At 38.6% G+C, this 15,026-nt stretch overlaps 2 protein-coding genes across 2 annotated transcripts in view; one reads left to right on the top strand and one right to left on the bottom strand.

The window, feature by feature from the left end:
* Positions 1-15,026, bottom strand: part of LOC143377894 (uncharacterized) — a 93,497-nt gene that overhangs the window by 39,880 nt on the left and 38,591 nt on the right. The window lies entirely within an intron of this gene.
* LOC143377587 (uncharacterized) lies at positions 1,753-6,739 on the top strand. The gene is made up of 4 exons (XM_076829038.1): positions 1,753-2,206; positions 3,750-3,909; positions 4,732-4,921; positions 6,164-6,739. Exons 1-4 carry the CDS (start codon positions 2,203-2,205, stop codon positions 6,374-6,376), a joined length of 567 nt encoding a protein of 188 aa, XP_076685153.1. The 5' UTR covers positions 1,753-2,202; the 3' UTR covers positions 6,377-6,739.

A 15,026-nucleotide genomic window follows, 5' to 3' on the forward strand; every position in this document is an offset into this window, starting at 1 on the left:
GTAATTGTTAATTTCGGTAGTTGACCATTTGGTTTAGTCAACTATCTAAATAAACGATTACTGAAAATAATGTCCAATCAATTACACAATTACAGTTCAATCGTACTTTGTAATTAGTAATTAGATTACATTTTGCCCAACTCTGCTTCAATATCCCATCAGTGATAAGAGAATCCCGTTTAACGACCGTCTTAACTTCCAATTTCTACTGCGAAGCTGCATATCCTCTTGATAGAAACAATGCTGCTTCGAAAGATAAAAAACTGTCTCGACATATCCAAAATATCAGTCAGAGCCACACAGGGCCGCCACAAGGATGTTTGGGTCCCTGTGGGGGCCTCAAATTTTCGCACCTGTTTTCTACTTAATATCATTTGCCTTTACGAAGTGCAAAAAAAAAATACATTTACATTTTGTTTACGTGGGAGTTGGATTCCTTTATTATTAAGCGTGCGCTATATTTTTTGGCGCTCCGCCGGCCGTGGGGCCACAGAAGTGTCTCGCGACAAAAGGTCCTTAGAAATCTGAGAAAAAAGTCGCTGGGAATTATGTTTAGAGCAGCCGCGAGAGCATGTGAAAATGCAACGAAGCCACCGAGCCGTAGGCAACTCTATATAACTGAACCTGCATCAAGCATAAACACAGGTCGTAATTATCACCGATTTAGAGTATTGTTTCAACGGGACTCGCTTAGGAACTTGCTAATCGCCTGACCTAATACCGTTGGAGGATGTACTTCGTCTAACTGGCCCGAACATCATGTTCCTTTTGCCGAGGAATCGCCACCCGGCTGGCGGCATAAAAAAATTCCATCCTCCCCAGCACAGAAACTTTCCACCATATACCAGTGGCACGTTTGCGCCTAAATGCGACAGGCAGACGCTCAAATTGGTGGGAATGAAGACAATACCAGAAGTTAGTGCTTCTTTGCCTCGGAGGACCAAGCGTGCGAAGTACCAGTGGAATTCTACAGCGCGAAGACCAAAATGGAGGTCTTGAAAGGTGGACTTCTTGGGTTCCGGTAAGTAAGCAATAATCTTCGATGAGACGAGCACTGCAATTATACAGGGTGGTCCACGTAACCGGAGCAAGTCGTACTCTTTCCTAAATGCAATTAGAAGAAAAAACGTCAGAGGAAAAAGGTGAATGGTTCAAAGAGGACCACATTTTCAGGACTACGTAGACGAACAAATTATTCACCTTTTCCCTGTGACATTGTACTTTTACTTGCGATCAGAGAATCAGCATGACTTGCTCCAGTTACGTGGACCACCCTGTACAGTAGCAACTAGGAACTGGCTTGGGCAAAACCAATGTCAAAAAGTACACACCCTTGGTGAATGAAGTTGAGGATTTTGAGGAAGGTCTACTAACATTTCAGAATCAGATTTAAAAAATAGGAAAGACAATTGTTTATGGAGGACACTGTGGTTGTATAATTGGGAATTATCCAGCTATTCCTCCCACGTTTCTAAGCTCCCAAGCAATTACACGACTATTCAAATGCAAAATAAAAAATAAAAAATCATTCGGCAGTCTTCGGTCCCCAAAGTTCCTATTCCCCACCCCTTCGCTTCGTCACCTTCGCGCCGAAAGGCGAGGGAAAAAGTTTCCGCGCCACTGAAGCCTCAATCGATTCGAATCCAATTGCTCGATCAACAGTCTCAGGCTCTAAGGGAAAGAGGAAACGTATGCCGCGGAGCCTAGTTGGTGGCACGGTAATGACGGTAATTGCCGATGAAAGAACTGTGGGCGAATTCCTGGCTGGACCGCCTTTAGACGACGCGACGACACGTAAGATCTGTAACAATTAGGGCTGTTAGCGCCGCGCTCCGGGTTTGCTTAACGTTTCAGGGTGATACAGTTACTGGTACGCGTGAACCGGGCAGTGTGTTTGAACTGGGCCCGCGAATCGTTCAGTTGCTCCTTGGATTTTATCACAGACGGTTCCTGAATCGGGGTCCACACCGCCAACGCCACGGAACGCCTCCTGGTTGCAACGAAATCCCACGAACGCGTGGGAATGAGGGAACTGTATAGTTGAGGGTGAATCATTGGGGTTGTTTTCGTGAACTGGGGAGATATCGACGAGAAGTGCGGGGTGACACGTGTTCACGAATGAGAGGAACAAGTGGAGCACTGACTGAACCGATCCATAGGATTCTGTGAACAGCTTGGCGCGATAGAAGAGGACGAGGAATTATGGGTAGATATTATTTTGTGGAAGGTTTGATATGAAACGCTGCTTAAGGGGGACCTCCGGTTAAAATTTTTCAGCTAATTGATTTTTATATAGATATATATATACCACAAAAATATATATATACCAATAATATATATACCAAAAATATATATACCAATAAATATAGATATAACATCCCGAGAATACCCTGTGAAAGTTTCATAGATAAATTCGTAACGGTATAGAATCTACAGTCAGATAACTAACTCAAACTCCGAACGCAGGTATCGGCCGAGAACACTTTGAACACGTTTTTCTCGAAACACGATATTTCGAATCGGTAACCACGATTTCAGGAGAACTAATGAACCGATTAAAAATATAAACCTCGAGGCATTTGATTCGTAATTGGACTCGCTATCGCAGCACCGTATAACATAATTCTGTGAAATACGGGTTCTTTTATCTGCATATCTGTGCGGGAAATTAGTTTTGGTCCTTTTCACCCCAACATGAGGTGCTCCGATAGCCACTGAAATAAATTTCAAGAAATTGTTTGAATTATCTATTTTGAACGATCCTATGAGTAAATATTGTGGTTACCGTTTTGGCATCGCTTTTCAGCAGCGCCTGCACTAAGCGCCACCTAGAAAATGCATCAAGACCGAAAACGTGAAACAAAAAATTTTTTTTGCACCCTATCGAGTGTATCAATAAATTCCAATAATATTTTTTAGGATATGTTGTAACCTCTTCTTGTAAAAAATTCATAAAGATCACCTATTTTTTAAGGGGATTGACCGAAGGGTCCCGGAGATTCGTGTTACAAGTTACAACTCTGGGGGATGGTGGTCGCCATTTCATTTTGTAGAGATTCGTGTGCTCCGAGAATTTTGAGGAACTGTGTACTTTGAGAATTTAAATTAGACTAACAATGGTTGGAATAGCCTTATACAATATATCTGCGAAAGAAACCTTTGTATAGAAATTGTCACTAGGGGGTGTAGTATCATTATTACAATTTTTGGCTCATGCAGGTAGAGATTATTGTATTTTGAAAAATTCGTGTTATTGTACTGACATGTAATACAGTTTAAAATACCCCTGTTCGTAATTATTCTCGCGAGGAGAGGGACTCACCCACTGAAGGCGAAACTCAGCTTTCTGCTGAAGACAGAATATTGGTTATCGTGGTGAAATGACTTTTTGAATTTTCTCTCCCACCTTTGGCTTCGATGAAACTAGCGAAAATATTTATCTGGGAATTACACTCTCTATTCGAGGTTGACAACTAGGGTAGATGTCCCTATTACGCGCACTGTACCTATCAGTGGATACCTTTTACATTTAAATAAACCGCACAGAAAAGCAAGCAGAAATGAATAAGGAAAGAATTTTTTTTAATTAAGTTAAACAGTTTATGCAGGCACTGGGCACAGTAATATCTACCCTAGAAGCGCACGCTTTAGTAACAGATTCCTAAGAGCGGAGAGTTTGTGTCTGTTACCTCCCTATTTTCAAAGAGAAGAGAAGCCTTCGTTAAGACAAAGATATTCCGATATTTCAGACAGAATACGAACGAACTCAGTCTGTAGCTGTCTTTTACTCCTCGTTTGTGTCTTTCACGCCACCACAAGTGAGACTACTTCCGACGGAACCTATGCACCCTCGGATATGAACGAGTCTCGAGAGGATCCCGCCATTGTCACCGCGGTGCAAACGTACAGGTATCTACTTCACTTTAAACGACCGTTCATCGATATGTATGTACCTCTGGAAATATGTATTGCATCACTCACGGATCCAGGTAGTGATTCCATAGTTTCACGATTAGTAGGAATAATCAGTGACGGATTTAACAGAGCGGCCGATGAGCAACTGCCACCTGAGCCCCTGCTCGTAAGGCCCCACTAGGGCCCCAGACTTAAAAAAAATACGATTTCATCCAAACTATATATTTTTTCTGTATTATTACACTGAACCCGTTTTCAGTGAACTACCGCTTTAGTTTCTCGAAAAATGGGCCCCTGCTCATAAGGCCCCACTAGGGCCCTGTCTTAAAAAATAAAATATGATTTTATCCAAGCACTTTTTTCTATACTTTTCAGTACATTTACCCTCTTTTAGTAAACCACCTCTTCATTTTCCCGAAAAATGGGCCCCTCAAAGTTTGCCACCTGGGCCTTTTTTCTTAAATCCGCGAGTAGGTATAATAGTTGGTGTCCAACGTATTTTATTAAATGTGTACTCAACAATCGCACAGTGGTATTTTTCCGATACTGATATTAATTATAAGCGATGACATGTTAAATATTCGTGTAATGCAATCAATATTTCCAGTACCTAGGCCGGTATTCATAGCCGCTACTTATTCTTAAGCGAATGCTTAAGCATTCGGCATCCTTTACTAGCTACTAGGTTAGTAGAGGATGCAGCATGCTTAAGCATTTGCTTAGGAATAAGTAGCGACTATGAATACCGGCCCTAGTGTGTACCAGCTTAACGAAGTTTAGTGGAGATTCATGAGTGTGTTTGTTTTTGCCTGACAGGAATCCCAGAGCCTATCGACGTGGTAATAACGAAGATCATGATTATGATGATCATCACGACGATCACGGTATGGGAAACGACGAACAGAAGGATATGAAAGCTATGTCAGAGCCGAAAGTTGACTACTGGGGTGGCTACTACGACTTCCTCATCAACGAGGGGAGTTACAAGTTCTGGGCTGTGTTTCAAGTAAGATTCAGTTCGATCTTCTTCATTGTTAAGATGAGTATTTTGATGGTACCAATTTTTGGGTAATTGACAGCCTTCGAATACAGTGGTCAAAATTACTGAGGGAGCTTTAGGCTCGGGAACGAATGGTAAATCTGATGCTCAAGAGTGAACGAAATATAAAAAATAACGGAATACTGTATTTTCCATTTTTCTATATTTCGGCCCCTGCACTTTCTAACTTTCTATATGTCAATCCCCATACTTCCTACATTTAGGTATATATTTGAATTTCTGTGTTAAATCTCAGTATATCCTATATTTTTATATCTGAGTCCCTATATATTTAGTATTTCTATGTTAAAGTCTTTATAATTTATACAATTCTATATTTAAATTACTATATTTTTTATACTTCTATATTTAAATCACTATATTTTTTATACTTCTATATTTAAATCACTATATTTTTTATACTTCTATATTTAAATCACTATATTTTTTTATACTTCTATATTTAAATCACTATATTTTTTATACTTCTATATTTAAATCACTATATTTGTTATACTTCTATATTTAAATCTCTATGTATACTTTCTATGCTGTTATATTTAATTCTCTATATTTTCCCTACTGCTGTATTCACTTCTCTACATTTTCTATATTTAAATCTCTATATACATACAGTGGCTCGCATTAATATTCGGACACTTTTTAAAATCGCATAACTTTTTTAGAATCGGTCCAAACGACTTGAGTTTTTTTGAGAAGCTAGAAGCATTAGTTCGCTAACTGACGCGCTTCGTCGTTCTGAAAAAAAATGTATTTGGTTGGAATAGCGAAAAGAATAGTAAAGGTCGATTTTTAAACTTTTTTTGTGAGCTTGTAATGAAAATTAAAAAAAAAACCGTTTACTACAGCTCCGAGCTACAAACGTTTAAAGATCGCAGAATAAGGTCGAGAATCGTTGATTCGGGAATTTTCGCGTTGTTTGGACCAATTCTAAAACAGTTATGCGATTTTAAAAAGTGTCCGAATATTAATGCGAGTCACTGTGTACATATCCTCTATATGCCCATACTTGAATCTATTCTGAACATTTCTACACGTACCGCCACATAATTCCCGTTTCATATTCGAGTACCTTTCAAAACGGCAACCACCGCACTGGTATACAACATCCAGCATAATTTTCCAATCAGAGATGCATTTTCAACATTTCCAACATCAATGGTCCAACCGCAAATCCATTTTTAACAGCTTGCCACAGCCGCCCTCCTCATCTACAGCGGTTTCGCCGCGCTTTACTACGCCAAGGTGAACCCTCCGACCATCGACGACGAATTCGACGACATATTCCGTCGTCGTCGAAGAAGATCATTGTTCATCCCTGCGCGAGAGAGATCCTTCTGTGGCTTAGACAGCGCCACGTTCCAGAGGATAATCGACGCCGTTGGGCGGGACATCCATTGACAAAGTGATGCACTCCCTGTCCACGAACTCTGTGAGTGTGAAACGCGAAGTTGCAACTCCTTCCCTTAGTCATCCCTAAACTATCATGGACCTCGGTCTCCACGAGCCCCACGGTGCTCGCCGATGCGACGTAACAGGAGTCTCCCATTACGTTTCTCAAGATATTCGCAATTAAACTGTAATAATTGCAGCATACTTACTATTTGTATATATGTATAGTTATTATATATGTATAAATTCTCATTATATAATACTATTCATTGTGCCTTTATTTCTGCACGGCCGTACGCTCACGCGAACGAAGTATGTAAATAAAGTAATTAGGATGAGATCCAGTCGCTGCATGAGAGTTGTATGCAATATCTAGCGTTTTAAAATACCTGACTGGGGATATTTAACGCGGTGGCAATTTCTCGTGTGAACTATGTGCTTGAAATTTTTATACGAAAGCTGGAGATATGTTTCTTCTTCGATATTTGTTGGGCCATTGATAAATATCTTTAACCCTTCGTGGTCACGCGGGGTGAGTTGTACCCCAAGAGTAATATTCGAGTTAAAATGTCGCGTCTTTACGACTTCCAAAGGGGGTTTATCGCAAGAGAAAAATTTTTAAAAAAATTAAAAAGTCGCTTCTTTCCCACGACCGTGGAAAATCGCTCAATTTCAACTACAAATTTTATCATATCGAAATTTATATTTCTAGAAAAAGACTATTAAAGCGTGATTATATAAGTATTACGAACGTACAATTATCGCTGAAAAGTTAAAAGATTAAAAAATACGAAAATAGTAACTCAAACAAGTAAAATTAAAAAAAATTAAAAAACCCGACTGCTTAAAAAACATTAAAAAAATTAATTTTTTTATTAATTTAATTTTTTTAATGTTTTTTTATTAATTTAATTTTTTTAATGTTTTTTTTATTAATTTATTTTTTTAATGTTTTTTAAGCAGTCGGGTTTTTTAATTTTTTAAATTTTAATTTAATTTTTTTTAATGTTTTTTTTATTTTTTTTATATCCTATAACATTCGGAACGTCAAGACAATTCTAAAGACACCTGATTTGTCCAAATCGGTGTATCCGTACAGACTCTAGAGCGTAGCATGTCTATACATACATAGCCTGATAAACACAATACCCTCCTTCGCGTGCCGCAGTCGGGTAAAAATGACGCAGGGGTACAGTGAACCCCGTGCGACCAGCTTGTGATTATAAGAAGGTATGACCACGAAAAGTTGAAAGGAAACATCAGACCGTTGACTTTGTGCGATTTTATACATAAAATAACTTGAAACTGGTACAATCCTAAAGGGATGATTCTCCATAAAAAAAATAATAAAAAATGTGAAACAAATTTGTTCCTACAACCCCCTTTTTCATCAAGAAAATTGTTTTCAAAGAAACGATCAATTCGCAGCAATCTAACCGCGTACTCTACTGATCCAAAACCAATTTTCTGGAATATTAAATCTGACAAAAAAAAATTGCTCCAGAATTTCGCTACATTTTTCCCCAAGCGGATACGAAACTCTGAATTGTACCACATTCGCATCACCATCCTACAAATTCTTATTAATCAGATGCCCCGAGCTGAATTTCCGAAACAAGATCCCTCGAAAACGAAGCCCCATACAAGAAACCTTTATTCCACATTTCCGATGAATTTGCACGCGCAGAGTCAGCCCTCCTTAATTTTGCGCCGCCAGCTCGGCGGAGCTCTGTGTACAGCATAAATTCCAAGGGGAGCACCTGACGAGGCGACTTTTCGGAAAAGCAATGAGGAAGAGGGAGGACCTTCGGTGGGCGATTCAAGTGTCGCGCGTATATTCGGCATCGCCGAGGTAGCGGACGCTAAAATGTATGCGCGAAAGGCTCAAAACGTAATAAAAATCCCCCGAAAAAATGTCGACCGATAAATCAACCGTGGCCGTCGCGGGGCCGCGTACACGCGCAATGGCCGTCTATACGAGTTTTATACGTGAGCACGTATAGGCGCGCGATATGCGCGGTGCTCAAGCTCGGAGGCAAATTTTCTTGTCGAACAGCGCAACGTAACGGGGGCCCCCAAGCACCTTTTGGCAAGGGCAGGAGCGTACCCTACGTTGGACCCTTCGTTTCTCCCCTTAAGGGGGGAGCCTGGTGTAGCGGATCGAAGAAATCGATTTTTCTTTTGCATAAATCAATAGTTGAACATCACGACAATATGTTCCCAAAGCCGCAAAACGAAATTCGAAAAATTAAAGCGGATATAGCCGGTTTTGCTACGGAGCGCCAGGCTACCACAAAACTTTAAATGCGTTTTTCTCGAAACGACAGTTTTACACTTTGCGGGCAATGTAACTCAAAAAATATTCAACCAATCGACTTGGCCTTGCGCACGGATATTTGTGAACATTTTCTTCGTAGTACTAAGTTATTAGTATAATGATATTGTTTAAATAAATAACTTTTTTTTAGACATTTAAGGCAAAATTTCGTTGGAAACAGTGAACTTTTTATTCAAGAGGCCGCCATTTGTTCATTTTGCGTCTTTTAAGTTTCAAATTTCTTCATTCTGTGCGTACACTCATAAACTAAAAGAAAATTGTTGGATTTTTGGTTTCAGATGAAACCAAAAGACGCTACGTTGCCCGCGGTGCAATAATTGCCTCGCCAACGGACTGGGCATAACTTTGTTATTTGCCGCTCTTTTTTAATAAAATTTTTTTGTTATGTACCTTAACCTGTTAGTACAATATCCTGAAAGTTTCAGAAAGATCTATCAAATACTTTCTTTAAAAAAAATTCCCGAAAAATGCCTCGATTTTCATTTAGTTACACCAGGCTCCCCCCTTAATAAAAGATAAAGTATTAGGACAACTGCTCTGTTCGTGGGGAACGTCGCAGGTTCATCGAAGCACTCTAACAAATTTTAGTAAGTTGGTGTTTTAAATTAAAAGCGGCGAGAAGTACTCAATCTGTAGCAAATATCACATTTTGGGCAAATACAGCAGGTGTCATAATACCTATGAATGGCAGTGTAAGTAACAATGCAGGATGTTAAAAAGGGGCTTCGGGGACTTATAATTCTCATCGAGAAGAGTTAAAAAAGGGTGACTGAAGATAGCTCCTAAAATCAATGCGTTCGATCTGAAGGGTACTTTTGTATTTACGAGCGTTCGTAAGTGGGTCTCTTCGCAACACATTCAATGCAAACAGAAGAAAATGTAGGGAATGCGTGTCGTGCGGTGCGAGACAGGGGAGGGCGCAGATGTCAGTATTGTATTCAAATACGTCTCTTGTAGATGTGAAAACAAACTTTTTTGTTTTACAGCGACAGGTTTGATTTTTAGAAATTATGTTGATTAAATATTTTTTAGTCCTCTCGGTGAGATTTTACTGTAAGCCCCTAGAGTCTTACGGTAGGAATCCGCGACGAGCTTTTACACGAGGCTTTTTGAGACAAAATCTCAGCGGCAACTAAATGCAAATAATGGAAATAACTGCGAGAGATGAGATTTGTGAAATTATATCAGGAAACTTATCCTCGTGAGAGTCTAATTTCTGAATCGTTAAAAAATAATAAGATAAGGAAATAATTGTCTCGTGAGATTAAAGTCTCATGTGAGATACGAAATTTTTGTCTCATCGTGGATTGGTATTTTTAGACCCTTTTTTCTAACACCCACTATAATAGGGGCGTTTTTATTACGCTGACGAGGGTAGTGCACTAGGGTCTGCTCACCGATTTAGTTCAAATTTTGTGTGCAGGTAGTACACAGCCTGTGCAATGCTGTGTCAAACGCACAAAGCGTGGTAATAAATGCGGAATTTTCCAGAAAATGGGGTTTGAAGTTCTGAAAGCGAAGTTCGATTGTAGTTGCCACGCAACTGGAATTCATTCAGGTACACAGTTTCAAGTCTGTGTAGAGAGTTTGGCTTGTTTCTTGTTACTTAAGTTGGCCTGATTTTTAGGTAAAAATCTGCGAGATACAACTTCGAGCTTGAATTCTTCGCGCAATTTTGAGTGGTGCGTTTTGTAAATTTAATGCGGTATTGTGTATGGCATAGAGTACTTAGCTGTCTGCAAAGTTTTAACTGAATCGGTAACCCCCAACCTTGTGCACTTTTTTCCTAGAGAGGAGATTAACAATTGCTGTTTAACAGTATTTCATTACAGAGATTAAAGAGAAAATAAAGTAAAACATATATAGGTAGTTGAATATTTTTTAACGAACGATGGGAATCGGTAAGATCTAAGTTGCGAAAAACTTCGAGGCTGAAAGTGACGGCTCCAGCAAACGGTTTAAGAAAGAAAATAATATTTTAAAAAGAAAGGATAGAAGCGTTGATAATCTAGGAATTTGGAAAAATATTAGTGTTATGAGACAAATTTTCGTGTCTGCGTTGCGGCTCGAAAACCTTTTTTAAGATGGGGATATAAAATGAAACGATTGCAATAGTCTGAGGAATATTAAACCTGAGACAGAGGAATGTGGAAAACTCTTCTATTTTCTCTTTATCAAATGTACAGAAGAACGAAATAGAACGGAAACTGATCAATTCTGCTTTCTGTCAATTTTTATATTCCTAGTGCTCGAAGCTAATCATTTTATGCTTATTTTTATTTCATGAAATTGGTCCAGTTTAGTTTTTGAGTGGCTCATACAAGTGGTGAAATACTTTTAAACCAGTACTTCAATTATTTTAATCAGTGTACCACTTCAATATTCATACATGAAAGCCGTAAATCGTACACCAATTCAAAATGAAAAATGTATAGTATATATATATATATATAAGGTAATATCCTAGTTGCAGTATTTTTTTCATCATGGAAGTATGAAATAAATATTTGAAGCTTCCATTTTCGATAGTTAATATATATATATATATATATATATATATATATATATATATATATATATAATAATAATAATAATAATAATCTATATATATATATAAAATCGTACACCAATTCAAAATGAAAAATGTATAGTATATATATATATATATAATAATGAATGTATAGTATATATATATTAACTATCGAAAATGGAAGCTGCAAATATTTATTTCATACTTCCATGATGAAGAAAATACTACAACTAGGACGTTACCAAACGTGGATAGAAATTATTATTTTAAACAAACAGATGTAAAACGGTTGAAAAGATATTTCACGTTCACGTATCCTTGTAATTTTATATCAGGTATCTACTATTTCACAAGATAAAAATATTTAATTTTAATTCCTGAGATCATTTAACGATTATAATTACTGAGGATTCGTATTCCCTTTTCACTGGGTATTGAAAACCCGCTGATTATCAAATCTGCAAACGCGACAGGATAAATCATATCCTTCTAACAACCCTTCTTGAAATAAATCGATTATTCGAGAGAACCAGTCGAGGACATTCTTTGACAGACTACGTTAAGTGGAGATTCTTGTAAAACGGAATTACGTCTACATGAATGTAAAGAAGCCTCGCCTGTGCAAGCATTCTAGGATCTCAGACGCTATTTTGAGAATTATGAGCGGAGTCCGTGACACACCAGTGCAAAGTAGTACAGAATTATTTTTGTATCGATAAAGAAAATTCCCATGAAATGTGCTGAGTTAGTGGAAGAAGGAATTAAGTCCCTTGAGCAGCAAACAATAGTCTCCCAGGTTTCTGAAGAATCCATTTCTAGTTTACCCTGAAGACCTATTTAAATAGGCTGGGTGTATAGGAAGGTTAAGGGTGGGGTAGTTAGGTTTTGAAGAAATTTTGACATTAGGAATCTGACTCTAACTAGAAGATAAATATTTTCAGCTGTTTGGATGTTCACAACTGAAGGGTTAGCAAATAGGTATACATTTGTACCTCAGATTTGATTTTTAGGGACGAATAGATCTGTTAGGAGTAAACCAAAGAACACTTCCCACTGGAACTAGGGGTTGGACTGACAAATACAAATGCAGAGAAAGGGTACGCATTGTTTGGATACAACATGAGTCTAAATAAAAACATCTATCTCCATTATTTTAAAAAATAAGGGTTTTTTCAGAATAAGCTTTTTCAGATCACAACAAAAAATACCTCAAGAATAAGAAAAATCTAGCACTCAGAAATACGAATTTTCTCAGAATAGGCTTCTCAAATTAAAAAGAAAGATGTCTTTAACGATAAAAAAATCGAGTACTCATAAAAATAAGAAATTTCTCAGAATAAGGCTTCCCAAATTGCAGGAATGATGTTTCTAAGAATAAACAGAATCGAGTATTCTAAAAATTAAGCAGTTTCTCAGAATAAGAGCTCCCAGGTCAGAAGAAAAATCTCGTCGAAAACAAAATAAATGCTCCCAAAAGTACAGAATTTCTCAGATTGAAGCTTCCCAAATTGCAAACACGTCATTAAGAGTAAAAAGAATCGCGCACTCTCAAGAATAACGAATTTTCCAGAGTAAGGCTTCTCAGATCACAACAAACCAAACTCCTCAAAAACAGAACAATTGAATTACCCCGAAGAATACAAAGCTTCTCGGATCATGAGAAACAAAATTCCTCGAGATTGAAAAAAATGATCACTCTGAAGAGGAAGAAGAAATTTCATATGGAACCTAGATGAAAATCTAATCCACCTGGCGCAGAGAATCCCATCAACCGTAGCCACCTACTCGCCCACCTGATACAAATAATTATAAATTGAGTTATATTTCTTGCACGGTGTAGGGAATAAATCGAGTCGGTCAGGAGTCGTAGCTCGCGGAGAAGAAACGGTATCGCCGAGAAATCCACCGTCCCGAAAGGACTCGGGCATATTTCCGTCTGAAAGATAGAAAGGGTCCGGTACGGCCCTGCAAAAATCACCCACAGCGCCTTTACCCAGCGCATTCCGCCACGTAGCCGGCTGCAAGGGGTACCTTCAGCAAAAGTACGACGATCTTATGCGACCGGGTGCATCTCAAGAGGGCCCAACGAGCCCGCGAGAAAGAAAGGCAGTCGGTTCTTTTCTTTTTCATCCTTCTTATATACATATATATATAAATATATATATAGATATATAAATTTTTCGAATAAATCACCGACGACCAGGGGGGGACGGTAGGGGATAAAAACGGTATAAAAACTGTTATTTACAGCAGCCACGCATCAACGTCCGTCGATAATTCTCGCATGTTTCATGGACCGAAACTCGCTGCTGCAATGCCGGGCGATCATAATGGTGAAATGGGAAGCTGAGGAATGCACGGTTGCCAGAAAGAATCACTGCTGTTGGATTACGAAAGCGGACCTGTGCCGCGAAAGAAATGTTACTTTCAACGGTGCGACTGCGTTTGGAATTGGTAGGGAATGAATTTTTTGATCCGGAGAAGGGTTGAATTTCAGGCTTCGCTCGCTTTGGAGAGATTAATGTGTTCAAGCTGGCTTCGGGTGAGTTTGACTCCTCAGACCATTTCAGATCCTTCTGGATCTTCAGTTTCAGGAAGATTGAATTAGGTGAGTTCGTAGCATCTGTGAGGGGAAAGAAGTGTGTGAATTGAAATTCGAGTGGATGTTTCTACGATTTTTAATTGACAGTATAATAACACAGTTCGACGGAATTTCACTTTTCTCGGACTTGCCACACTCAATAGACGTTTCTTATAGGCTTTCGTGCGCTGAAAACGAATCCGCAAACCGTTCGTTGTCATCGACCGCAGTTTTTGAGAAATTCGGTTTTGAATAAAAAATGCAAATTTTCAAGTTTGAACATATTTTGTGTCGAAACAGTAATAGTTACTAGGTTGTTTGTTGCGTCAAATTATTCTATGAACCCTCCCGGATAAAATGGTATAAGTTATTAGTGCATTATGAACATTTAAGTATGTTTAAACAATGATCGAACGCAAAAGAATACTCGAAATGCACCCATTTTTGCAGATATTTTTCAATTTATTTCCAAAACTAAGGGTCCAGGAGGAAATCTGACTACTCCACGCGATGCAGCAGACATTTTTCCTTCGGAAAGCTTTAACAGAAGTGGTAAGTCACGTTTCGTTTTCAATACAGAAGCGAAATAGTTCGGCAAAACGTGCGGCGCCGACAGTGGTGGTCACGCGCGTCGCGCGATTCTGTGACGCTTAGCGGCCCACGCGCCGTTGACCACCACTGTCGGCGCCGCACGTTTTGCCGAACTGTTTCGCTTCTGTATTGAAAACAAAACGTGACTTACCACTTCTGTTAATGCGTTCCGATGGAAAAATGTCTGCTGCATCGCGTGGAGTAGTCAGATTTTCTCCTGGACCCTTAGTTTTGGAAATAAATTGAAAAATATCTGCAAAAATGGGTGCATTTCGAGTATTCTTTCCCCTTTGATCTCTGTTTAAACATATTTAAATGCTCATAATGCACTAATAACTTATATAATTGTATTCCTTGTGTTCGCAAAATAATTTGACGCAACAAGCAACCGAACACTGTTTCGACACAAAAGATATTCGAAGCTGAAAATTTGCATTTTCTTTCAAAGTCGAATTTCTCAAAAACTGAGGGTGATGGCAATAAACGGTTCTAAATGTTGCAAGTCCATATGGCTGTCGAACTGCGTAATTTTAGAACTATTTCGCCTAGGTAATGCTGCATAAGACCAAAATTTTCCTGAAAGAAATATCACTCTGAAAACTTGACTTCACATTCAATA

The sequence above is a fragment of the Andrena cerasifolii genome, chromosome 16 (genome assembly GCF_050908995.1).
Source record: "Andrena cerasifolii isolate SP2316 chromosome 16, iyAndCera1_principal, whole genome shotgun sequence".
In the NCBI taxonomy this organism is placed as follows: Eukaryota; Metazoa; Arthropoda; class Insecta; order Hymenoptera; family Andrenidae; genus Andrena; species Andrena cerasifolii.